Source organism: Polyodon spathula, chromosome 24, assembly GCF_017654505.1.
Source record: "Polyodon spathula isolate WHYD16114869_AA chromosome 24, ASM1765450v1, whole genome shotgun sequence".
Lineage (NCBI taxonomy): Eukaryota > Metazoa > Chordata > Actinopteri > Acipenseriformes > Polyodontidae > Polyodon > Polyodon spathula.
In genome coordinates this window covers 11686514-11708217 of record NC_054557.1, presented here as the reverse complement: position 1 = coordinate 11708217, position 21704 = coordinate 11686514, and the positions used below count along the sequence as shown (strand labels likewise).

The window sequence follows — 21704 nt, the reverse complement described above, 5'->3', positions numbered from 1 at the left end:
AAATAAAATAGTTTTTTTGGCATGCTAAATGTACCAAGCATCAGAAGAAACTTATCACTATTATAACACATTTATTTTTGAAAAAAAATGAGGTATGTAAATGACGGACATTGACTAAATGTTTTTGTCTTTTTAATCACGATCATTCATCCTTGACCATGAGATGCCTGAGTGACTATGGCTGAAGCATATGCACTTAATCACCTAACTAGAGAGACAGTTGATTAGACACTGGATATGGAGTGATTTCAGCTGTTGAATTGCAAGCTTGAATAAAAGCAATAAAGAAAATCAGAGAAAAAAACAAACAAACTGGGAGACCAAGAGTCACAACACCTGCCCAAGGTCGACGGATCATTTTGTAGCATCTTCGTGATGTCAGTCGTTAATCTGCACAATAAAAAGGCACTGCACCTGCTCTAAAACAGAGTTTGTCATTTTTTGATCACATCTAGTGAATTTTATCCAAATATAAGTGATAAGTTTCTTTTGATGCTCAGTAATATAAAGATAAGTGGCCACTAGGGGGCAAAGTAGGACGGACCTTTTCCCCAGTGGTGACAGGCTGCTAGAATAAATAGGTGATATGTTACAACCTGTAATGGCCCATCACCTGTTAAAGTTGTTTAAAAAATTAAAGTAAGCATATATTATAACGGCCACACTAATCCAAATGTTTAATATTGCATTTAAATTATTTACTGAGTTTTTCCTGCTCTGTGTGCAGCTAGCGTGCATCTGTGGTTAATGACATCATTTGGCAGGTTCCTCATTTTGGTACAACCTGCTTACCAGAAGAAATCGGCAGGGTTCTTTTCTGGTGTTGCTCTCTGTGAACCAGCAGTCATTCATTTGGTTTTAGTAATCAACTTGTAAAAGGCAGCTGTCATAATCTGCACATACCAGTGCAGCTTTGTGGTTTGCTTTGTGGAACAGTTGAAAGTTTTTGAAAATAAGAAGAAACTTGCTGTAAGAAGCCCTGTTGTGTCAAAGAGGATGACAGATTCCCATTTCAAAGATGCTTTCTGGGTAAGTGGATTGTCATATTCTACAGTGTTAAAAAAAAAAAAGTTCTGTTTTCATAATATCCTATGCTTAACAATACACAATAATAAAGGGCTACTTTTTAATAGTACTGATTCATCTTTTGGACTGGTGTAATTCCTGCTTAAACAGCTGTTGCCTTCATCTGCATTTTCTTCCTTCAGTGACTGAGAGCTAGGCATGTTTTGTGCAGCCATGTTTAAGAATGAAATTGCTGATATTATAACTTTAAATTAATTTTATGATATTCCAAATGTTTCTAAACAAAACTGTATTCTATTTGCGTTACAAATGTTACTGTCTTCCAACCACATAAATTACGTGATAGCTATAGGATCTAGCAGGTGCTGAGAAATAGCAGAGGGGGTTCTATCTGTAGTTACGTTATTATAAAGTTAACCTTACACCGATGACAGTACATGTACATATAACGGAGGTGCTGTACAGACTGGTGTCCACCTCACGAGAGATCAGCGATTTTTAGGGTGAAAATGAGCTATACTATATTTTTATAATATATAGAGAATAATCAAACAGCATAACTAATTCTAATAATGGTGTCATTTCCATCGGATACTGACTGACTGATATAAACATCTGGTACACTCTATCTGATACAAAGACATTTCTGAATGCTGTATCACATCAAGTGTCTACTATGTATACACAATGCAATATTGCGGTTCATGCTGAAATGCAAAATGATGCTTACAATTCTGTGTGCAACACGATCATTCGAGCATGCTGCTTCAAACATTCCGATGCTCTATCTTCCTTTTGAAATGTTAAATATCACATATCGTATACCGCTGAGATGTTTTTACATTTTAAAACTGTAATGTTAAAAGCATATGAAAAAAATCCCGCCTGTAAAACTGCTGGAATTCGAGATTATAAAAATGAATGGGGCCTGTGTTTAGGAAGTAATGTGGAGTGGCTTGACTGAAGTCTACTGTTTTAATAGTAAGATTATTCACTCTCTCTCATAATGTTTAGATTGCTGCCAGCTGGTAAAACTAACCTATGCAGTACCTTCGTGCTTGTTTTTTTATCAAGTGGATTCAACCAGCTTTTTCCAAGCAGCATTATAGTTATTGTAACCTACTAATAGATTTCCTATTTGAAGATTTAAAACCAGTTGTCTTATTCATCATAAAGTCTATCTAACTTTGTAAGGATGCTTCAGTGGAGCCCATGGGCTCCTCGTACAGAAACAGACCTGTCATTGTTTTTTTTTTATTTTGAGTTGCCCTTTGCAGAAATATTCTTGCTTTGTAAATGATTAAATACTAGTCATGCACTGACTGGTTAGAAACACGTTATGTAAAAACAGAGCTTCCTGTAAAAAGCCAGGAAGAAAGAACCAACAGGAATTAACCTTTTTGCAACATTTGCATGTTTTCTTGTGTTGCGTATATACACGAGATAATGTACAGGGTTGTCCAAAAGTCACGCAACATTAGGGATGCTATTTATTTTTTTGCGGGGGTAGGGGGTGTTATCGTTTCCTGGAAATAAGCAACTGTTAAAGAGCTTTAACTATACTGTTTATCTAGATGCAAAAAGGTAGCTGTGTTTGTAACATTGTTTTCTTTTTTCATTAAAAATAGTTACATATTTGCACTAGATTCTGAGCTTCAAATGACACCCATCAAAAGCATTAAGGGTTACTAAATGTCATCCTCTTTAATAAACGCTGCAACCAATGCTATAAAAAAAAACACAATGGTCAGCATATGCTATATCTATTCTGTATTTTGCTTTGAAAAGTAGTTTCCTATGTATAGATGCTGTTAGTTTTAACTATTGAAGTTGAAAATAATCTGAATCAGCCTCCACTGTCCAGGGCACAGTGAACCACGGTCATTAAGCATGTTGCATGCATGTCTCTTCATTGAATTGCTTAACTATCCAAATTTGGAAAACACCAAGGAGAAGGGCTGTGAAATTTAGATTGCTTTAAGCTTTAATGCATCGAACAAGCCTACCGCTATTACCTTTTTGTAAGAGGGTAACTTTACAGTGAACTGTCGCTGGATTAGTTGTTGGACAGACCCTTATCCTTTCATTATTTAAACAGTTGCAGAACTTATGCCTTACACCTTTGGCACGTTCTGTCATAGCTGGTTTAGCAAGCAGGCACCTCTTCTTCCTTTTCTTTTTCTTTTTTTTTGAGGAGGTGGGGGGCACTTTGATCTGCAGTAAGTAACAATACTGTATATTTGAAGTTAGATGTAATCTGATGCAATACTAAACAAAAAACAAAAATACTAGTCCAATAAACTGGAATTGTCAAATTGCTGTTACTTGTGTCGCAGGCTGCAAAAGCATTCAGGGAATAATTTTTACTTTGACTTTTTTTTTTTATTCAGATTTCAAAGTCGAAAATCCGCTTGTCATTTACAAAACGACTATCCGTTGAGCACATCTAATAAAATAAAATATACAGGAGAGAGAGGTACCACATTATGTACAATAATACAGAATCACCTCTCAAACATAAGAAATAAAAAAGCAAATGAACCAATAGTTCAACACTTAAAAATAAAAAAAGCAAAACACGAATGACTGAATGTAGTTTTAAAAGAAACAAAATTAGATAATAAATGGATCAAGTCAGTATCATGATGGTTTTAATAGAAATGAATAGTAGCTTGTTACATCATAACTGTAGTAAATTACATCAAAAGCACATTCATAGAATTAAATCGAAATAAATGTGTAGTTATCATGGCATCAAAAGCCTATAAGTACCTCCCCTGTTTGTTTTCAAACACACTTTCCTTTGACAAAGGTATGTTAAACACACCAAAACATTGGGAAGTTGGCTTTTGTGTACAGATTATTCAGTATCACCAGATTCATGATCAAACTGACAAGAATGATTCATTAGTTTCCAGCTGTTCTGGTCAACACATAGGAAATTCTGATTGCTTTAAACCATTTTAGTCTAACCTAAAGGTAATTGGATAGAGCTACAGAACAAGCCAGGACTAATTGGCAGCACCCCCTGCTCTCACTTTAAAAATGGCTATGTGGACTTTATAATACGCAAAAGTAGATCTTATTTTAACACCTAACACTTCCAAGAACTGATCAGGCTTAACTTCTCTTTTGCTACAGTGCAGAGTATAGAATAGAGCATAGAATTAGCTTCATGGATTCTGTTTCACAGTGAGTGTTAAAACATAGAGGAACTGGCAGAGTACAAAGTGAGATTGAAATCAAAGAAGAAAATCTGCTTTTAGAAACAATCCTACTGCTTGCATTTGGGCAGCAGGAAGCTCACAATCCAACAAGGAACAGACTAGGGCTGCAGATTAAGGCTGTTACTCTAGAAATAAAAGAAAGGCTTATCTTGAATTACTCTGTTGTGAGAGTACCTGTTGTCTGTAATATCTATAATTTCTTGAGAGAAAGGGAACCACAATTTAAAGGTTTCACTTCCAGGATTTGTAGTAGTGCATTGGCTCCAGAGAAAGGGTTACCTGAGATGAACTCCCATGAAGAAACCACTACATTACCCAGCTCACCACAGCACCGTGTGTGTTAACCCAGTTCCGATTTTTAGGCAGCTGTAATTGAGTCTCTTCAATGCTTCTATGTGAATTGCTCTGCTTGGCTGGGTTTTTATCATACTATACCAATATATACTACAATACAGTATGTTTTGGCACAGGTTCTCTGTGGAAGTTAAGCAGCCTGATTTACAACAGACTGGAGCAGTTCTGTGCACAGGGGACTTTTATCAAAACAGAATTTATGAACAGGGCCCTGTGCTAGTGGACAGCTAGTTCAATGCATGAACCCAGTCATGGACAGTTATAATTAATGCAAATGAAAAAAAGCACTAATGTTGTACCCTAAACTGGCACTGCACGTGTTAATGCAGTCAAATATTAGAGGTGCTACTTTGAAGGAACTGAGTAGAAACGATGACAATAAACACGGCTGCCGTGATCAGGGTGTCATCAATAACTGGCATTTTTTAAATACTTACTGACATTAAAAAAAAATAAATAAAAAAAAATAACATTGAACTGTAACCTGAGTTATGTTGTTAACCTTATTTGTGCTTGTTGATTCAGTGGTGTTTTAACATGTAGTCTTAGTGCTGTGTATCTCAAGCAGTGTGCATACTCAGTGACAGTGTAACTGAGATGGGAAGTGAAACTCGAGTGCAATTCTGCTTGAGCCAGGGGATCATTGCTCTGCTCACACACCCCCAACAAACACTGAGCACTGAAAAGCAGAGTGTGTGAATTAATAGTAAATTAAGTGAAAAAGATTTCAATGGGATTCACCTATTCCTTTCTTTTGTGTGAAAACTATAATGTATTATTATTCAGTTATATTATTAACAATATTAAAGGGAACTACTTTAATATTTGAGAAAAAATTGGCTGCATTTACTATTAATAGTAGTAAACTACTGTATATAAAAAGGATGAAGAATAGTTCAAGTGAGGCTTGTTCTGCTGTAGGAGAAAATGGAAAGCGTGTTTCTAGTGAGAGGGTTGCAGGTATAAAATCGAGTTAATGAGAGTTGTCTTAATTGTGTGGATTTGTACATTTATAAGATAAATAAAAATCATATCTCCCTGTAAGGAAACTACGTTGGTTTTGATTTGTATACCTTATGTAATGCATTTAAATCAAGGTTTAATCTTGATTAATACAAAACTAAATCCATTCATGCAGAGCTAAAATGTGCAGCACCATCATGCATTTTAGTCAAATTGTAGAGTCTTCTCTGCTGTTCTGTTGGGAAGGGGGTTTATAGGGTAATTCTTGTATTTGTCACAGCTTCAGTCCTGTTGATAGAGAACGATATCTGCCTTGTTTGGAGCAACAGGCTTCCATGTATTTGCTTTCAATTGAGTAAATATCTGATATCTCTGTACAGAGCACTGCTGTATACCTGCTCTGATATCACTGTACAGAGCACTGCTGTATACCTGCTCTGAAATCACTGTACAGAGCACTGCTGTATACCTGCTCTGATATCACTGTACAGAGCACTGCTGTATACCTGCTCTGATATCACTGTACAGAGCACTGCTGTATACCTGCTCTGATATCACTGTACAGAGCACTGCTGTATACCTGCTCTGATATCACTGTACAGAGCACTGCTGTATACCTGCTCTGAAATCACTGTACAGAGCACTGCTGTATACCTGCTCTGATATCACTGTACAGAGCACTGCTGTATACCTGCTCTGATATCACTGTACAGAGCACTGCTGTATACCTGCTCTGATATCACTGTACAGAGCACTGCTGTATACCTGCTCTGATATCACTGTTTTGCCACAGAGTTCTGATTTCACCAGCCATGCTGGATATGAAGTTGTGCTGCAGAGACTGCATGAAGGCCGGAGGATGTGCAAAGATATGGAAGAGCTGCTGAAAATGAGGTAAGAAATCAACTGGGGTTAATATACTGCATATGCACACACACACTCACACACACACACACACTCACACACACACACACACACACACACACACACACACACACACACACACACACACACACACACACACACACACACACACACACACACACACTCACACACACACACACGCACACACACACACACACACACACACACACACACACACACACACACACACACACACACACACACACACACACACACACACACTCACGCACACACACACAGACACACACACACACACACACACACACACACACACACACACACACACACACACACACACACACACACACACACACACACACACACACACACTCACACACACACACACACACACACACACACACACACACACACACACACACACACACACACACACACACACACACACACACACACACACACACACACACACACACACACACACACACACACACACACACACACACACACACACACACTCACACACACACACAGGCACACTCACACACACACACACACACACACACATAACAATATAAATCTTTTTTCTTTACTTTGTGTAAAGAAGTTCCCATTCTTTTAAAATATATATTACAACTCATTTCAAGTGATCTGTTAACTTTCAAATTAATCTTTGCAAATGGAATACCTTTTACAGTTATTGTTATTAATTAATTACATGTAGAAATATGTGTAAAACAAACATCTTTTAACATTAAAACACAAAGTGAAGGGGGAATACTGCACTAAACCACACCTATAAACAATAATTTCAATCCACGGCACTATAAAGGATTCATTCCCCCATGAAAAGATTCAAAGGTGGTCCTATTACATGCACAGTAACACTGGAATACTACTTCATTGTAAATGTACTGCATTATTTTTTACAGTATTTTTGGCTTAAAGAGAAAATAGAGACAGAAACCCCAAAAAGATTATTTGTTATGTTCATGATTGGTTAGAAAATGTTTTTTGAAAGCGTTGGTTATTAACCATCTAACAGCAGTGTCTGCAATGCACAACAGAGCAAGATTAGAATAACACAAGGGATATTATGTGTGTGCTTTGAAATTAAACTCAAAAGAAAAAAAAAATGTCTTAAAAATACTGCTGTTCTGCAACCATATTTACTACCTTTTATAAATAGATTGCTAAATCGAAACTTTACGCCTAGCAGCCCAGGTCTGCGTTTACACTCTTCGAGAGGTTTTGTTCTTGCACTTTGCAAAACCGATTAGGATGCACGCACTTTCTCCCACTGCCATCAACGGAAAAAGTTCTTATTTGGAAACGTTTGCTAAAATCCTGTATCAAAGTGCATTAGTGGTCAAAGGTAATGTCAAAGGGTTAAAAATGTCTACATTATTTTGGAATATAGTTTAATATAGTTTAAACATGCCAGTCAACAATTCCAGTGCACTCAGAATTCCAGCATGTCAGCTGTTTGAAAGGTATCTTTTTCACTGCCCCGCAGGGCGCTAGCTGAAGAGAAATACGGCAAGGAGCTAGTGACGATAGCGCGCAAAGCGGGCGGACAGACTGAGATCAAGTAGGTCTTTGTTTATTGCATTCAAGAAGGTAATGCCATGATAAGAAATTCATAACCTTAAACATACATAATACACTATAATCCAGAAACATTTAAATGACAGGATTTAGTGCTGAAAGAGTTCATTAAAGTTTCATATTTGTGAAGTGATCCAGACTGTTGTTGGTTTCTTTAAAGAGCCATGCCTATAATGTGTTCAATTAAAACAGACTTTAAAGTAAGTCTTGATCTAAAGCTTTGTGATAATGTCAGTATCTATGACAGCAGGGATATCATATGACTCCATGTACACTAGGACAATTTGGGACAGTTCAACTCACACCCCAGTACATTCTGGTATAGTCCTGCTGTGACAGGTACCTTAGACAGGTAAAACGTACCAGAATGCATTGCGGTGTGAGTTGAAAAGCCTGAACTGTACCAAACTATCCTAGTGAAACTGTGGGCAGATGTGCAGTAGGCTTGCAAAGTGAAGCTACACCAACCACAACTCTGCTATTCTATTTTCTTCTTTTTTTGTATAAACAAATAAGAACAGAGCTAAGTTAGTTATCCACCTGGATAGGGTGAAGATGAATATAGCTTTTGAAAGGCACTGTACAAATTATTTTATGATGTGTTCTGGGGCAAATCCCTGGGCATGGTGTTGAAAGCTGGCTGAGGTTTTTACAGCTAAAATGGTCTATGTAGACCACAGACTGTGCTTGAGATATGCCATGAGTCATCTCACCTAAACCTCCCCTTGAGGTAAGCTCTGAATAAACAGCCGACAGTCGCAGTGCAGGGGTTCACACCAGTGGGTGAAATGCAAGCTCTCTGTTATTAATTATTTCCGTTGTTCAGATATGCCTATGCAAATATGTGTCTTATTTACCATGGAAACTGTGTGCCCCCCCCCCCCCCCCCCTCCTTCTTGCGTGGAAACCTGAACTACTATAACATGCTAAAAGTGCCAGAAAAGGTTTGAGTGTTAACTGGGAAAAGAATGATTCATTGAGATTGATTGGGATAATGAAACTTGGAATAAGCTTGGAAGTTTAATATGTGAAAGTCATGTAGCTAAAAACATCTTCAAATATTTTAAGCATTCCTTTCTACACTACATGCTATCTATCTGTAATTGTGTAGTGAAAAACAGACCAGCCAACAATCCAGTGGAAATGTGTTGTTGCATGGGCATGTATTTAAAGCATGTGTACTGTCATTTCATGGCAATTTTTTTTTTCTGAAGGTGTGAATCACACTTTGTAAAATTAACATTTCAGATGTACACTTTAACGTTCAGCACGGACTCCCTCTTTAATTAGATAGCTACACCAGACCAAAAACATGCCTCACTCTCTGCCCGTGTCCCCACAGACTTCACGTCATTGCTACAGCAAGGAATTTCAACAGGCTGTTCTTACTTTAATAACTCATGCGGATTCTTATGTTCAGCCTGAAAAGACATGAGATTCATTCAGAATTCCGGCCTCAACACCAATCCGCAAGACTGCTTCTCCACAGTGTGGTTAAAGCGCTTTCAAGTATAACATCAGAAAGCTGGATTGTCAGTTACATCACTGAGTGAGTCACACAAAATGTTATGATTCACCAGATGAGCTCACAGCCAGGCAAAGGCTGATCAGACAGTAATTATAATAACTTAATATTGGAAAAATAGAACTTAGATCCAGATTGCAACCTGCATTATATAATAGTAAAGGACATGTAAATCTTCTTTGAATGTTAATTTAGGAGCTCCTATGTGCAGCTGTTATTTCTCGGTAGTTCTTCCACAACATCATACCTTAAAACGGGCTTGAATGATTTAAATGTGCTTACTTCTGCACAGCATCATTTTCAATTTCACACTACAATATAATTCTCTGGTTTACAACATTCTCGCGTATGCTAATCATGCATGCAAGCCAGTTTGTTTAAGGTAGTGTAAGTACAGTAACATAACCTGCCCCTTCATTGCTACTATATCTTTATCAATAATGCAACTAATAATGCTTACAGAAATAGAATGCTAAGCAATATCTTTATGGTGTCTATAATGTTTTTTTAACATACTGATAACATTTTATATCAAAATTCTTAAATATGTTTTTTTTTTTTTTTTTTTTTTAAAAAGCAAAGAATAAAAACCAAAAACGTTTTGACAGCTGATTGTGATTTATTTTAGTTTCAGTGGTACCACCCGTTCTGTTTGTATAGCTCACACAGTGGCGAGTCACCTTGCAGCCCTGCATGGAAACTCTGCTGTTAAGTGAGCAGGAAGGAAGAGAGAAGCACTGTGTGTGTTAGGTTTGGGGTTGACAGCTTCTTAACAGTTCCCAGAGAGCTTCTAATCAGATCACAACGGTCTTCATACATCATTTCATCGCTGATTAGTCACACATTAACCCAGGAATGTACTTTGTTTCTGATGTAAACCAGAATATTTATGAAACAAGACACTACCTCTTATGCATACCAAACATATATAATGAACAGCTCTTGCATAATGTGTCACATATTCAGCTATCATATTTGGCCCCAAAGCAGAGATTTGTTTGATTATTTTCACAATCTGTACTGCTCATACTGGTATGGGCTTGGCACATTCAAAGACAAGCATGTTCTGAATATAGAGCTATGGACTATAATGCATGTCTTTGTTAGTCATTCCAAATGCAGATTTTATTTTTCATTAAAAGACTAAGCGGAAACAATTAAAGTAAATGTAGATGACGGAATTGAAAAAAAAAACATTTGTCATTACATTTATTAAATTTTTTAGATAAACATGAACATTTTTTTTGTCTTAGATTCCTACAGTGCATCACTATCTTTACTGAAAATGTCAGAGACTTTTGCTAAATATTGTCCCAGGTGTAAAGGGTGCGTCCTGTTTTAATGAATGTGATATACAGTATCAGCATTTCTAAATAATAAGACATTGGTTTCTTCTTTTTAAATACAATCTAAAACCTTCGCTCCAGTGAAGACAAGTCACAGTTAATAACCAGCCTTGTGACTAAAGATACAAGTAACTCATTTCAAGTGTTTGTTTTTTTTCCTTGCCCAGTACTCTGAGGACATCCTTTGACACTCTTAAAACACGTAAGTTGTAAACCGTTCTTGTAGTGAATGCTAAATTATTAATAGTACGAATGAACGCTTGGTATTATTCATAATGGCAAATGAGTTGCTGGTGTTTTTCTAAGTGTACAGAAGCATTTGAGTATTTTATTATTATGCCATTTTCAGCACTACATGTAATTTTACATAACATCCTGTATTTCATGGTTTTGAATAGTGGGCTGAGGTGCAGAGGAAAGTAGACTCAAATTCTAGCACTTAAAGGATATCCAGGCTACTGTCACAGTTGTGGATGGCTTAATCTGAGGAAGGCCAAAGCAAACATACTGTTACTTACCTGTACCTATGTAAAGAGAAAAACTACACCCTACCCATAACCCAAACACTGATTCTACACCTACCTCTGTCCGAGTATCAAACAAACAAACAACACCGTGTTTCTGATGCAAAGCGGTCCTAAATCATGCCTCTCCACACACACTGCATGCATCTAATATGTAGTCCTTTATATTGCATTTGAAATGCCCTTTCACAGAAATAGAGAAGGTTGGGTATTTACACATCCAGCTGGCTGTTATGTTAAAGGAAGAAATAAAGAGAATGGAGCAATTCAGGGAGAGGCAGAGAGAACAGAGGAAAAAGGTGAGAAGGAATGCTGTTTTATTTTTCATTGGACGAGGGCTGATAATGCTCAAACAACTTCAGCTTTAAAAAAATAAATAAATGTAACCAGGGAATGGAGAATAATTCAAATTCACTTTCAGTTGGTTTTCAGTTGTGCATGTACATGCAGTTATCAATGTGCTTTGTCTGCATTCAAATCTTTGTAGGAACATTCTATATGCATGATTAAGTTTGTATTAAAATGTTGTCAAAACATGTAAATGTGCAACCTATTTTAGCAGCATGCGTAGCTTAATAGAACACCAATGATTAATACCAGTGCACAGGAAATACATAGTGACCAAACAATAAACAATTAACCTCCATTGTTCCTTTGCTGCAGTTTGAAAGAGTGATGGAAAAAATTCAGAAGGCCAAAGTCTCTTTACACAAGAAAACATTAGAGGTAAGCAGAGTGTTGCTTTATTTGTTTCAACTCAGTAGATATTGTTGTAAAGATGATTCATCTCATTAAACACATTTAATACTGATGATGTGATGAATACCATTGGGATACCATTAACTCTAGCAAAAAAAAATCTTTACCAGCATTACCAGAAATGCAGCACAATGGATCTGGAACACCAGTGCTTCTAAGCATAGCTGCCCATTTTTGACATACTTTTACTTTACTGGGTTGGTGTTGTTGTTCCTGTATTAAGACTACCAGCTGGGCTTGCTGAGTTTCTACTTTCTTGCTTAAGAATGTAAAGACTTTGCTGCTCTTCCTGTTGATTATTCATTTTATTATTAATTATTATTTAATTATTTAGCAGACGCTTTTATCCAAAGTGACTTACAGAAATTAAACAGAATATAAAATTATAAAAGTATTAAAAGTATTTTAGGAACCGACTGATGGAAAAAAAGGGATTTTCCACCCAAACGTGCATAAAACGTAAAGAATGAGCCAGGCTGTTATTCACATCCCATCAGACCACTTGGAAATGAATGAATCGTCAGGGATAGTCTGAGGATGTGCAAAGCAGTCTGGATCAACAGATAATCAGTCTCTAGTCTGTTCTGCACCACAGACTGCAGAGAAAGCTCCATTGTTGGTGTCTAGCACAATAAGGAGGGTGTGGGGGAGCCTGGCTTGCCATCACCGTGTTGCAGGTGAATTGCAGGGGAAGTTAGCTAAATACATCAACAGTATTATTATAAATACTGTAGACCAAATCTACTTGTCTTCTAGACTCAAGAAATTTCTCAGTTAAAATACTGGGTGCATTGCATATGAATCATTTTAAAAATGATTTAATAGTGAAAGCACAATATTCATTTTGGAAAAGCAACCCAACTGAATTATGAGGCAATGCGGACCAAGCAAACCTTTTGCTACTAGCTCAGGCCTAGCGTGCAATCATGGAAGTGAATCATGGATGTTTTTTTTTTTGTGTTTTCTTTTCTTTTCTTTTATGAATGCAGCTGAACTACCACTTTGACTCCAATTAGAAAGAATTCTGAATATGCAGAAAATAATTAAGAATGTGAAGCTTCAGTGTTGAAAACATGTTTCTGATTTATGAGTTTTAATAAAACTAGCACTATGATAGAGATATTGCACCAACTACAACCACTGGGGGATCCAGAATACAAAGGGTTATACAGGAAGCACCGCTCCCCCACCCCACCCCACCCCACCCCCACTAGTCACCCCCGTGAGCTGGGCTTGGTTATGAATAATCACGAACGGAAGTCAGTCATATTGTAGAACTGAAACGTAACAGACTCATCGCACAGTCAGACTGAAAGCAGAGGACTTGGTACTGACTGAGGTACTGTAGCTCAAAAGCGGGACATATTTGTTAATACAGGGGTATGGTAGTTAAACATCAGCTAAATAAATACCATTTTATTGTCCTGCTAGACATCAGCTCCCCTAGTCTCCAGCTGCAGCAACTAACAAGACCTATAGGCTGGCTTTGGCTACACAACTGGAGTCCAACAACTATTGGACAGTACTAGGATGCAGGGTATTGCTCCTCTGAATAAAAGAGGATATTAATATATACTTCCCAATAAATGTTGGGCAGCAGTGAGTGTACATCAGTGCTGGTCAGTGGGCTATTATTAGGTTTCCATGGAGACATGTGTTGTGGTTACAGGGCAACTAAATAAAGTTTTGAAGTAGCTGCTGTTCAGTGTATAGCACACTGATCTCATTAACAAGCTTCTTCAATTTGAGCAAGCTTTTTAGCAGCTGTGTTTTAGTTTGTAGAAATTGTTTTATAAATCGTTGAGACGAAAGCAGGATCTTTATAAATAAGCTACAAATCTACACTTATATTCTTGGAAAAGATAGATCTGAGTCTCGGTACCCTGTAGTGAAAAATTATTTTCTTTTGTGTGTCAAAATAACAAGAAAACATATTTGTGGTTGTGACTTGTTGTGATCTCCAGTGACAACATCATCAGACGTCAAGGCCAGTGTTTAAACTGTAGTGTGGCCAAAAGACGTCATGTTGCTGCCTTTAGGGACAATTTCCTGATGCTGCACCTTAATCGTGTCACTGGAGATTGCCAGACACAATGTCAAAGAGTGTTAACCTGTTATTGAGACACAGTGAAAGAACAGTGATGTGTTGGATTCAGTCTTTTATGAGATGAACTCCCCTACAAATGATTTATTTTCCAGTAAAAAAATATTCCACACGTAACGCATAGCATGGTTTTATATTAGAAAATTATTCCTATTTAAAGGGATTTTATCCTGAATTCCTGGTAGCTGCGGTTCATATATAAATGCAAAATCCAGCCTCCCTCTCTTCTCTCTCAGTTACGGTTTGGTTCTGTGATAGACATGCTTTGCTCTGCTTGCTGCAAAAGAGTGTGGTTACGATACAGGAATCAAGGGCTCGATCTCTACATGTAACACATTGGACAGGAAGTTCTTTTTTTTACTTACTGTTCATTGCATTTTATTTTCGTTCTCGCTTCTGTTCGGTTGGGTAACTTGCTGCTTTTAAGACACGTTGCTGCAAACTCGATTTTTGCACAGCTTCCTGAAAGCAAACTGCACCCCAAGCAGAGAGAATCTCAGTTAGGTTCAGTGCTAGTCCAGACTGGGCTAGGAAATCCTTGGCTGCATTGCGCCCTAGTCACAAGTTCTGTGAACTACTGTAAGTAGATAATGAATCTGTGGTGAGAAGACCGATCTGATAGTATCGGCATGAGCTTCTGTCCATTTCCCAGAATAGTTCCTGATCTTTTGTTGTTTCTAAATTAGCAGAGGACTGCACCCCACCTTTACCAGTTCACCACTAGCTAATCGTAATTGCTACAAAACCCACTATTTAATCTAATATTCTACTGATTATTGCTACAATGATATGAATATTCATATTCATTTAGAAATTAGAACCAACATGTTTAAACCCCCTTACACTATCTGTTGATTTGCCCACTAGCTGAGTGTTTTGCTTTGTTCATGAAGGATGCAGCAGTATATAAGTGTATATGCCATGCACTGCAGTTGGTTAAGCAGGTCTTTGTACTACAGACACAATAGCACATTCCTAGTTTGCTAATAATGCTGTGATTCATTCTCTCTCCCCCAGTCCAAGAAGAGCTATGAACAGAAGTGTAAAGAGGCTGATGAAGCTGAGCAGGCCCATCAGCGGATAAACAGCATAATGACAGTCACCCCAAAGCAAGTGGAGAAGGTACAAGCACATCTATACATTCAGGGATTCAGGTGGGCTTGTTCTACGTCTGTGAGGGATGGGTTTTCCAAAGTCCCTAAATGGAGTTCTTTCCAAGCTATTGGCACCTGTAACTGTCTCATGATAGCTGGTGTTGAAGGGGGATAGAATGGTGTGGGGTGCCGGCACAGCCTGGTGCTGATTGTGATTCCTACCTGCTGCTAATTTCTCTTCACCATAACAGGTGCAAAACAGGGCAAAGCAGTGCAGGGAGGCAGCGAATGAGGCAGGTAGGCACCCGATTCTCTCTCTCTGTCTCTTTGACCATTCTCTTTCACTCTTTATGCTGAAGCCGTACACAAATAAAGCCAGAATACTGTACATGAGCACTGTGAGTCTGAGTGTGAGGGCTAGCTCTCTCCACAAAGGAGAGTGAAATGTCATGCAGAGCCAGACAGATGAAGAGGGATTATAACTCTGTTGGGAGCATGTACCGTGTAAGAGCAGAACTATTAGATGTGTATTCTTCAATAGGCAAGAGATGCTGTCAGCTCAGTTGATGTATCCTCAGTTGTACAGTATGTAACTAACCAAAAACAAGAGCAAGTAAACTGAAATGAAGTTGTGTTGAACTTTAGAGTGTGGATTGCAGCTCAGCAGTCAGAATGATGTTACAGCAGTGTAACTGGTGATAAACTTGCATCTGAATATACATTTTCAAATTTCACATCAATGTATCGGATCAGAAGAAGCTATTAAATTTCATATTTGTATATCCTGTAAGATTAGTAAGGGTGCTCAGTTTGTCTTCCAGTCCAAAGTTTTGGGTAACTAATTAACAGCTCCTTTATCAATAAATGGCTTATCCATATGCAGTTTATAGCACTTCATTTTTAATCTGGTTTACTGGATGTAACAAAATGTGACAAACTCATCAAGCCCCTCTGTGTTCCTGTTGAAGTACTGAGGCATGCATTTCAGTTGAAACTGAATTCACAGAAAGCATGTTGGGGCCTGGTTTGCTCATTTTAGAATAATATTTATTTATTTTTTGTTTCTGTAGAGAAGCAATATAAATCAAATATAGAACAGCTGGACAATATTCGACGAGACTGGGAACAGACCCATATGAGCACTTGCGAGGTAATTATGGATTCATTTTGTTTCATTTTAGCTTTCTTATTGTCCTCCTGAATTGAGATGATTTTGAATTTGGCAACACTGAGGACTGAAGTCATTCCTGTGTCTACAGAGCAGGAGTGGCATTCAGTGGAAGTGTCCTCACAACCCCAATGAGACTGTCTGCCCTGCAGTGAATATCTTCTCTTAAGGTCATCGTTCAGTCGTAATGAGCAACAGCACTTCTCAATTACTGACTGTGTGGTTGTGATGGATGCAAAACCTTTGGCCACAGCTGTACATCTCTAGAGCCCTCAGTTGTCATAGGGTGTTCTTTAACACTTGACTCATGCTCAGCATACACACAGTTTACTTGTATTCCTGTGGTCTTGTCTATCCCAGTAGCGAATGACCTCTTGTTTGTGTTTCAGGTGTTTGAGCAGCAGGAAATTGACCGGATTAACATCCTGAGGAACTCAATGTGGGTTCACTGTAACCACTTCTCACTGCAGTGTGTGACGGACGACGAGGTACACGATGCTGGCTCCAGCTCTGGTTTTTAAAGTGATGATTGTAAAAACCCTGGCCAGCCACTTAAGTAGTTTGAATGACACTTATCCTGATAACACGGGTGTACACATATTGAAATGCACGATTACTACAGAGTATGCAATGCAATTTTGACACTTACAGCAACGATTCATGTCTTGTGAAAAGTAGCTATACCAGCATTAGTGCATTTTCCAGATTTGGCAAGGATTTTAGTTTTTTTCTGTTGTATAACCACACTGATATTTCTATACTGGGAGAGCCAGAGGAAGAAGACATTTTAATGCTGTTGACACCTTTGTTTAGACCTCTATTTATTTTTTCTGGTAGCCAGTTTTAATGCATCCCCAAATACAGAGCTCCACCAAACGACCTAGGAGGGTTCGTTTGATGGACTAATGTGTGCTGATCTCTGTCGGCAGATATATGAGGAGGTGAGGAAAACTCTGGAACAGTGTGATGTAACTGCTGATATCAACAGCTTTATCCAGACAAAAGCCACTGGGACCAGTCCGCCAGGTTACACTAATTATTATTATTATTATTGCTATTATTATTATTGTTCATAGGGCTATTATTACTGTGTTATTCCAATCTTTCCCATTTTAGTCACATTGCATCATTTTACTATACTGCTAATTCTTAGTAATTTAATATTCAGGGGCATATTTTCATATACATGGTGTTTACTCCAGTTATGAGGAAATACCTGTTTTTACAAAACTGGAACTAAACAACTTGGCAGTGTAGTTAAAGTTCTCTTAAGCACTCTCAAATTAAACCAGGAATGTTTATAAATTCAGGAGTAAACACAATAGTCGTAGTCGTCATCCAGTTGAGAATGCTCTCCCTACTCCATGCCATTCCAAAGATTGCTATTACATTTTGTGATCGTGCAGAGTGACCCATAGTAGTGCAGCAGCTGCTAGTGAACGGAACTCGTTCTACAAAGGGTAGGTGGAAGGTAGAAGAGCTAAACCTACACAGACTCCTGTTAACATGTTGTTGCTGGCATTATCATTCGCAGCTCCAATACTTTACATCAGCTACAACGAGCGAGAGGGCGTTGCTGACAGCAATGGAAGTTTGCACCTGGGAGGGGGAAGAGTGATGAAAAGGTTAGTTCAGGGACAAAGCATTTGCTTTTATTATTAATTCAATGGAACCCTTAGATTGAAATTGGGGACTATTGTACAGTACGAAGCTGTGTTTTGTTTTGTTTTTCTGAAAGAAGACATAATGAACCACTTTTTAAAATATTTGTATTTTTTGTTGTTTCTGACTAATTTTGTAATGTCAGTGCTTATATTTCTTCATTGTCATTGCAATATCTTCCACAGATATCCTATCTGCATTAAGCTGACTGATGCAATCATGAACCCACATCCTATTTTTCCTGTATGAAATCCCATACATAACACAAAACACCCCATAATTATGCAATTTTTCAAGTTGACACCAGAGGGTGCTCTTTGCACAGTTTTGCCCCCAATTCAAAATCCTTAATTCAAAAGCCATTACTTTCTTTGATTATTTTTAACATCCTTATGTGCAAATTAGCTAAGAAGGGCAGGGTTATCCTTTGAAACCTACACCTGTATTATCCTCTCCAAGGGTATTTTTTCTAGTCCTATTTTGGTTTTAATTCCTCAGTTTGTAATGATGGCCCTGCTCTTTTCTTTCAGGTTTTCAGGTCTGCTACAGGGACACTGCACTGGTTCAAGGCAAAATATCAATGAAGCAGATTACCCTACAGCACCCCCTACAGGTCAGCATGCTTTAGTTACATCAGTTTGCACCAGAAGTGACTTTACCATGCCATACTGCAAATTCATTAAAGGTGGTCAGAGTTAACAAAATAACTCCATAAATCTTCACTGTCACGCATAGTGATTTGCTATGTTGATATTATATGTGCAGATTTGAAAGAAGCACATTTTTTAAATGTGTATTTAATATACTGATATCATTCTAGATCACATTCCTTACTTTTAGGGAGTTTTTTACTCTTTATATCTTTTTCACATTTATGTACAGTAGGAAATGTTTTAACTGTCGTAGAACATGATTTGCAGATTAAAATCCCGGCTCACTCACTGACACTGTGTGACCCAGAGCAAGTCACTTAACCTCCTTGTGCTCTGTCTTTTGGGTGAGACGTTGTTGTAAGTGACTCTGCAGCTGATGCAGAGTTCACACATCCTAGTCTTTGTAAATCACCTTGGATAAAGTTGTCTGCTAAATAAACAAATAATAATAATAATGGCATTCAAACCCTTTTCAAAGCTTTTTTGCCGCAGCAGCGGCAGTGTGAAAGTATAATTAAATCAGTTGCGTTTTCCACTTTCATAACACAAAACAGGCGCAAATTGCAATGAAGCAATGAAAATGTTCTTCTTTCATGGTTTTCCTTTGCAGATGAAAAAGTAGATGGAGTTTACGCTGCTATACCTGCCTTTCGCGGAGCGCAAGCAAACACTGATTCTCTAACAATGGGCTACAAGGTGTTGTATGACTACACTGCACAGGTGAGACCAGGGGATAATAACTACTGTTACCTGTACCTGCTTAAGGGGAAATGTGTGGACCTCAGTTTCATTATTTATTATTTACTGGGAACAACGGGACAATTACACAAAATAGTCACAAGCTGATATTCATATTTTATTCATAGCATTTACTATTTCCTTTTTTTATATATTGTAATTGCATATGTGTTGCAATTGTCAGTGATGGGTAATCAATGACTGGTAATCACAGGGTGTCTCAATTTCAGTCTATATATATATATGTATGTGTGTGTGTATGTATGCACTTTCACTGCAAATGAAATACTGCATGCATGATTACACTGGCTGCCTGAGCTCTTGCTCACTTTTCACAGAATGAAGATGAGCTGTCCATAGCGGTGGGAGACATTGTGGAAGTGATCGAGCAAAGGGAGGACGGGTGGTGGTCAGCGACCAGGAATGGAAACCAAGGGTTCGTCCCTGGATCCTATCTGGAGAAGATTTGTGGAAGCCATGTGGCATGAGAAGCTTGCGTCTGCCTAAAGCCATATGTATATAAATAATGCACTTGAGTTATTTTGAACATTGGTGCACTGGCTGGCCAAATAAATGAGTATACATATGCAATCAAACTGTGATGCGCCATGTGATCAACTGTATTGAATGTACACTAATATAAGCTGTGTTAGAGTTGTGTGCAACTATTCATCAACAATCATTGAATCACCGGAGCAAACAGTAGTAATGACAGAGCAATCCCCAAGATGTGTGCAATTTATTGTGACATGCAACAGAAGTGATAGTGTACCAAAACACTATAACCTTCAACACTGAACAAGACAAGCCTGTTTCAAACAAAGCACCGGGAACTACCCACAGTGAAGGCCAGTCTCTAATATTTTGTCCAGCCAGTGTATGTATTATTCATTTTGAAATTAGCCTAGACCTTGCTACAATACCATTCATGTGATCATGCAGACTGAAATCAGTACATTGTTGATTGTACAGTACTTTTTTGTTGTTGCTTTTCTTCAGACACCTGGCAGTACCAGTACAAAAAAGTCAGTATTGCAGCTTCTTAAAAGTGATCCCTCAGCAGTATACCCCAAGCTGAGCCTGCCTTCTGTTCCTACAAAGTCATGTGACCACATGGGTAATTGGCTGAACACTAGTTCTCTCATAGACTGCTGTGCCAAAGACCACTTGCAAATGTGCACTTACAGTTATCCACATTCAAATCCAGCCCTTCTTAAAGGTGTAGTCTCATAAAATTCATTTCTCTTCTGGAGCCTTTTTTTCCAGTGCATTGTGCTTCTCCTGCGTAATGCATTTTCTTACTTTTGAAATGTTAAATGCTGTGGAGCAGCTCTCTATCCTCGATACTGTGCCACGCCTCTTTGAGACTCCCTAAAGAGGATTTTAAAACCTTCGTTACAAACCCTTTGAGCAATACAATTAGAATGTGACAATTGTAGCTTTATTAATAAATAAATACATAAAAATCTAATTATTTAAATGTCTTAGATTTTATTTAAGTACAGCTGGTTTTTGGACTGCGAGAGAACTGTTAGTCATTTAGAGTGGTCCGCTGTTTTAGTTAAAGGTTGATTTCAAGGTCATGAAAATAAATTTTGGCTGGGTGGCTATGTTTTAGAATCCCTAATTAACAATCAGGGGACAAGGGCATTGTTGTTTTGCTTCCATACCCACCCAGTCACTGGCATCCTGCACACTGCCACTTCAGGCACTAATCAGTGGTGCTGCAATAGGTTTTGAATGTTCACAAATATCTGGGCTGCTGTCATATATATCTGAACTACAGGGTAACTCATCACTCATCAAATACATTTATTCGGCTCAAAACACTGATTAACTAGGCCTTAGGTCAGCATCCTAAAAGCGTCACAAATTTTTTTTCAATACCGTTGTTTTTAACCCTAACAATGACCAGCAGTTCCTGTTTTATAATGTCACAAGCATCCCCAGAGCATAACAAAAAAAAGCTTAAAAATAAATCAATACATAGATAAATAAATATGCACAACGTCCACCTCAAACACATAAACCTAGACATCACAAGGTTAATCTGAATAGAAATGGCTGCTGG

General features: G+C 38.0%; 1 protein-coding gene across 1 annotated transcript; it reads left to right on the top strand.

Moving 5' to 3' along the window:
• Positions 1-813: 813 nt before the first annotated feature.
• On the top strand, positions 814-21058 carry LOC121298846 (proline-serine-threonine phosphatase-interacting protein 1-like). Its single transcript, XM_041226093.1, has 15 exons — positions 814-1029; positions 6364-6464; positions 7969-8043; positions 11099-11133; positions 11648-11754; positions 12119-12181; positions 15336-15440; positions 15664-15709; positions 16483-16562; positions 16970-17068; positions 17510-17606; positions 18115-18205; positions 18773-18855; positions 19506-19615; positions 19972-21058. Exons 1-15 carry the CDS (start codon positions 997-999, stop codon positions 20119-20121), a joined length of 1275 nt encoding a protein of 424 aa, XP_041082027.1. The 5' UTR covers positions 814-996; the 3' UTR covers positions 20122-21058.
• The last annotated feature ends 646 nt before the right edge of the window (positions 21059-21704 follow it).